The following is a 6,291-nucleotide window of genomic DNA, read 5'->3' on the forward strand; positions in this document are numbered from 1 at the left end:
GCTTTATTATAGGAAAATTTTAATCGCTGCGCTTACCGCCGCGACAATAAACAACGATTAAAATTACGGAACTCTCTTTTCCTCTCGTTGCGTTCGCAACAGTTCTATTATGTTCTAATCCAGTTAAAAAAAATATTTTGAGCTTTTTAGTGGAATGCCTTCACTTGTCATAAGACGAGTTTGTACAATCCCATTTAATTCCACCATTTAATTGTACCTTGACAGATACGTATTTCGACATCAATAGTAAGGCCATCTTCTGTGTCCAGTCGAGTCAAATACGAGACACTGAAGACGGCCTTACTGTTGAGGTCGAAATACGTATCTGTCAAGGAACAATTAAGTGATGGAATTAAATGGGATTGTACAAACTCGTCTTATGACAAGTTCTAATCCAGGTCAGCTATAGGATTCACTTTTCGGTGGCAAAGTAAAGCTTCATCACGCCTATTCCCTAGCTTTTAGTAAACATTATCGAGAATGAAGCCGTCATAAGATTGTTCATATACCATCATTATAATGTGTGGTATTTTTTATTATTGCTCTTGAGGCATAACAAAATAAAACTGGCGCCACGTTCCTAGTTTTGAAAAACTTCTATTTCTAAACTTCTAATCAGTGAATCCAACAGTCGATTCCCTACGAATGTCTTGAATACATTGTTTTCCAATAAATGCTTAGCTAGCTAAATGTAAGCATGGCTACGACTCAGCATCACAGGGAACGCATCAGAAAAGTATTGCCGAAAAGAAGAGAACTCACATCATTATCACTGATGAAAAAGGCCTCTGCCTGACTGCACTACCATTCAAGGCTCCAAGACACGATGTCCGTTGGATCACATGCACATGCGTTGAATCAGTGCATCAATGCCAGATATGTGAGGCGGCACCAAACAAAAATAGTCAACATGTGATACTACTACGACAGGATATGTCTTTGGTTGCCATCTCAGTGCTAATGGCGTAAGCCCACCCATCGCATCAAGATCACATATCCGAGGGGAGGGGGCTATGCCAGAAGGAAGATATTGAAAAGAAAACGAAACGTACGTAATAGAGAATAAGTGTCATGCACCAAGTTCATTTTTTACACGTTTGATTTTAGTCGATTACCTATAAAAAAAAAACTACAAAAAATCAAAGAAAATTCAGGTGGTATTTAGGTGGTGATTAATAAATACCAAGCGTGTAAAAAAAAATCTCTGGGTGTATTATTGCATGTTCGGAGCGCCTTAGGTTATATAAAACAGATTTGCGAAGTTTATGAATAAAACGGTCAAGCCTGTATACAAAATATAGGTACTGACAACGTTTAACATGAAATTGCTCACCAGTTATCGTCATCCGCAAAGGGTCCTTTTTTGGCCTTTTTCGGTTTACTAGCCGAACCGAATAAAGCCACTTCGTCCGCAGTTACCTTCGGTGGAACTAGCGCTGCCGATTTTTCTTCTTTTTCGGTTTTGCCTTTTCGCTGCCGGTGATGAGAATGGAGGTGTCCAGGGTCGGCAGTATCACTATCGTGTCTCCGTTTAACCCCAGCCGACTATCGAAAAAAAAAAACATTCGAATATTATACTGTTTATCAAAATGGTTTCGAGAGGACAATACTTGCTGTTTGGCCTTAAACTGATTTAGAGTGCAAATGGAGATGTTCGCTTTGTCAATGCTTTTGATCACGTGACTGGCGTAGTCACGATTGTGTAGAGTGACAAACGCAGAAGTGCTATTGACCCATTTTACGTGCACTTGACCATAGTCGCGGAAGCGATTCACAATGTCAACATGGCGCCAGTTCTCCGGAAATAAAACGAAGAAGACGTGTTCTCGTGAAAATGATGCTGGAGAATAAATTGGAAATACAGTATTGTGTTATATAATTCGCTTATTCTTATACTTACGCTCCTTTCCATGTGTGTAAATATAGTTTACTTCGGAAACACGTAGTAAAAATATTCTGCAAATCATTAAGCATAAATAATGGAGTAAAAAATAAAAACGATTATTTGTCAATAACTCACTTATTGAAATAAGTCTTGAGTACCGGATCACGTGTTAAATTCTTAAGGTCAACCTTCAAGAGACTCGATAATCCCAGAAAGCACATGCCAGTCAAGTAAGCATCATACCCTGCATCGTGCTGTTTCATATGATCTGTAGAACACTTGTGATTCTCAGATTCGCAGATCACCTCCGGTATGTTGAAGGGCGCCTTATTGACTGCTTCAAATACGTGCCCCAAGACTGACGAGTAAACGTGCGTTTTAATTTCTCCATTTGTGCATAGGTATTTTGTATCTAAGATCCTAGAAATTAAAAAAAAATCTCAATATCAAAAATCTCAACTCCAATAATTTGTTTTTGCCTATCCATAAATCAACAATGAGTACCTACTACATGATTTCTCGAACTAATATTACAAAGCTGTACAAAATATAAAATCAAATAAATCTAGCGTTTAGAATCATTGGGGCGTAACTACATTGATTAATATCTCTTCGTTGATTTTGTTATGATTCTAGCGAATTGAAGTAGTTTTCCGAATATTTTATTGTCTGGTGTGATAAAGGTTGAATGCATTTGCACCAGAATCAACAATCACAATTGTAGCTGTTGAAACAATTGAATTATTAACAAAATATAAAATTGATTAAGAGAATCGATCAATACAGTTACGCTTCTATGATTCTATGCGCAAGAAATAGTACTTTTGGATTTGTAGGTAACACAAAGGCTCTTGAGCTTACTGTTAAAAGAATTATTATTATTTTTAAGGAAACTATTCCATAAACGGAGCAAAAAGGTCATACTCGGAGCAACAGTAAGTAGAAATGTTATGATACAATCTAAATCATCAATACTTACAGAGGAAAAAGCTCCCTAACGACCTTCTTAAAGTCCTGATAATTCGGTGTTAGCGGCCTGAAGAACTGCCGAATTACAAACAGTAAATCCAACAGCATGTTGTGACCAATGATTAATTTTTTCGCCTTTGACAACTCCTGCATAACGAGCGAGAGACCAACCATTTGCTCCAAACTTTCATTCTCCTGAACAACACGCTCTTCCTCCAGTTTAAGATCTTGTTCCTTCGTTCTTTTACGTTCAACTAAAATGGCTTTGTGACCGTTTTCCAAGCTAACAGAAGAAGCAGAAACAGCTTTTTTGAACTGTGAATCAATCATCTGATAAACCAGCTTCCGTTGAAACCCATTACAGTTCGTTATCGTACAATCCTTTTCATCCGATTTAAGGAACTCGTCGATTCTTTTGCTGATATCTCCCATCCACTTTTCTTCTTCCGGTGGAACCGGAACCAAGTTCAGCGAATCATTTTCTCCGTTTTCTTCTTCTTTTGCATCGAGTGCTGCTGCTCGTAGTGCTTGCTTATCCTTACACTCGGCTCTAAGTCGCTCCTCTTCCGCCTCGCCACAGTAAGACAATCCTTCCCGGAACAACTTGTTGAAATCAAACCCGTGTTCGGCAAGAAAACGCATACTTTCTCCTTGACAGGTGAATATATGCACGCGTCCCTTCGGATAACAGTAGAAGTTGTAGCATTTGTAGCTAACTTTCCCACTTTCCGGGTGAACCTGAAAGGCGCACAACCCCAGCTGGATGATGATGAAATCAGCCGAATTTTCGATCGTCTTTAGGTACACCTCCTCCGGTGTATCGAAGGGCAGAACATTCTGATCCAACGTGAGTCCAGTGAATTCGCCATCAATTGCAAAGAAGTTGGCCTCCCGGATAGTTTGACGAATCGCCGGCAACTGACCAATGAAGTCTAGCGAAAGCTCGAGTGAAAGTTAGATATGAAATAGAATTTTTGATGTATAATATCCAACTTACTTTTAGTTGTTATGTCCATTTATAAACTTGATGATCTGAATTAATGGAATTTAATAAAACTTCTTTGATCGAAAACTACGACGCGGGGCGTTTGCGTTTGTTTTGTTTTAAATTATTTTTTGTTTAATTATACACTGCAAACCAAGTTTACCCGAAAGTGGGTGGTTTCCACTCAAAACCGTACTTTGGGCCAATAACCCGATTTTGAGTAAAATTACTTTACTAGCACACAGTAATTTTGATTGATACATTTCATGATTTTTTTTTGTACACATTTTCCACACTGCTAAAAAAGTTTACACACAAAAGACTTTGAAGTATGCTCTTTTGACTATAAAGTATTCAATTATGACTATAAAGTATTCAATTATGACTTCAAAGTACGCTCTTTCGTGGGAGAATGGGACTACACACAAAAAGGAATTAATATTATGCACAATTCTAGATTGCTTTGTGAATAGGTCGTATGTGCAAAAGAGAGATTCTCTTTGATTACGCTCTCTTTCGCTAATATATCGGCTAGTTTTGCATGTTTTTCTACATTTCCACTTCAGCATGATAGACAAAGCTATTGTCTTTGGATATCTGCCAAGAAATTCGAAGTAAACTTTTGTATAGTTCCGTAATAATCAAAAGAGAATAGATCCAAAGAGAGACTCTCTTTTGCACATACGACCTATTTTCAAAGCACTCTAGAATTATGACTATCTTTTATTTACAAATGAATAACATTTATGCATAAAAACAGGAAAAGTGTGTAAAACTTATTCTTTTTATGCGTCAAATTTTACTCCTTTTATGGGTAGTCCCATTCTCCCAAAAGAGCATACTTTCAGCTGCACTCTTAGGTAGGATAATCTAAAAGTCGGTAAAAAATACCGATAATCGAACTAAAGTGCACTCTGAGATAAATGAAAACTAAATAGTATAAATTCCATGCTAAATCACTATTTGCCTGGTTGACCCCAGCTTCGTATAAGTACCGGATATACATGGTTAGTATAACTTTGCCTAAAACGAAGCTTAGTGCAGAAAAGCATTATTTAGAATAGTTTAACTTATATTTAATTGCAAATAGTATATGTTTCTCGGTTTTTGTTTATGCTTTGAAAATATAAAGAGAAAGAATAATACAAACTGATAGAATAGTTTGTTGAATGCTTTATTCGGAATAATATTAACATATAGTAATAATGGTTTGTATAATTGATTGGTATTTTAGTATGGTTCGTTGTTGACCGCATAATACGAGACAGAATCAATTTGGCATGCAATGTTTTCAACTTATTGAAACCGGAATCCATCGCAGTAGCAATCAAATAAACTCATTGCTGTTTGCGGAAGTAAACTGGTCGAGTATTTAAGCAGTTGATGCATCTAGAGATTTTGGAGAAATAGAAACATATTTTTTAGAAATGTTCTTTGCTAGATCTAACGAAAGTAGAATTACAAACCTTTGTGCTAAGTTGATATTTACTTCCTTTCAAAAGAAGCTTCTTTCACAAGTAATTATTTTTACTAGCGTGCACTGCTGGTAATAATCACCACTCCAAACTTTTTTGTTACTGCGGTTAAAATTAAAGTAGCAAGCAAAAAACTATGGAGCTTTTTCTAATGCAGCAAGTTGAAGCACGCCCAGGAGCACGCCATTTTTTCACTCCGAACGACTATGAGTATACTTTTGGGACATTCCTTCATTGAATGCTAACATTGAATGAATAGTAAACGTACTTAGTATACATTTTAAACTATGTAATGTATAACTTTTAAAAATACTTGAAAAGATTTAATTTCATACTAATTTTGATTTTCTTTATTTCTGAGTGTGCACATACCTAAAATGTAGGTAATCATCGATTACCTAAAGTTAGGTAATGGTGGTAAACAAGAATGATCGTTAAAAATTACCGATTTCCGGACGTTACTTTTTACCGAAAAATAGGTTAATGTTGTTTGTTTTGGTTTCGTGAAAACGTTAAAAATTACCTATTATTAGGTTTTTATTCGGTGTTTTGTCAATAAGAAAACAGTTCTTCCAATCATTTCTTTTATTCTTAAATAGGATGAACATATTAGCTAGGGATGAGGAATGCATGAATGTGCCGATGCACATCTTTAGGGGCTATCTGGCGGTACATAGTCTCAGGAAAGATATGAACCATTATTTGTCTTGGGAAGCTTTCCATGTTCGCATCAGATCCGGGTTACCCGAATAAAATGAAATTATACAACTATTTTTCAACTTATCGTTTTTGGAGTATAGAAAATTATTGTTGAATGTTTTATGGAATCATACGAAATACCGTACGTTAATTATAGCATGAATGATATTTACGATAACCCTTATAATATTTGAGTTTTTGATGATACATTGAATGGGTTGTTAAGTATCGTTACCATTCAAAAACATCAACTTTTGCATGTATTTTTGCAAAGCAAT

The 6,291-nt window shown here is 36.1% G+C and overlaps 1 protein-coding gene across 2 annotated transcripts; it reads right to left on the bottom strand.

Moving 5' to 3' along the window:
• Nucleotides 1–1,191: 1,191 nt before the first annotated feature.
• Nucleotides 1,192–4,008, bottom strand: LOC134214343 (poly(A)-specific ribonuclease PARN-like). Of its 2 annotated transcripts, none has more exons than XM_062693741.1 (6): nucleotides 3,852–4,008; nucleotides 2,865–3,786; nucleotides 2,021–2,305; nucleotides 1,901–1,956; nucleotides 1,615–1,840; nucleotides 1,192–1,545 (listed from the first exon to the last, which is right to left on the bottom strand). In XM_062693741.1, the coding sequence occupies exons 1-6, from the start codon at nucleotides 3,868–3,870 to the stop codon at nucleotides 1,431–1,433; spliced, it is 1,623 nt and encodes a 540-aa protein (XP_062549725.1). In that variant the 5' UTR covers nucleotides 3,871–4,008; the 3' UTR covers nucleotides 1,192–1,430. The 2 variants fall into 2 exon arrangements, with proteins under 2 accessions (XP_062549725.1, XP_062549724.1); XM_062693740.1 differs by having other exon boundaries at nucleotides 1,611–1,840.
• Between the last annotated feature and the right edge of the window lie 2,283 nt (nucleotides 4,009–6,291).

This window comes from Armigeres subalbatus, chromosome 2 (assembly GCF_024139115.2).
Source record: "Armigeres subalbatus isolate Guangzhou_Male chromosome 2, GZ_Asu_2, whole genome shotgun sequence".
Taxonomy (NCBI): Eukaryota; Metazoa; Arthropoda; class Insecta; order Diptera; family Culicidae; genus Armigeres; species Armigeres subalbatus.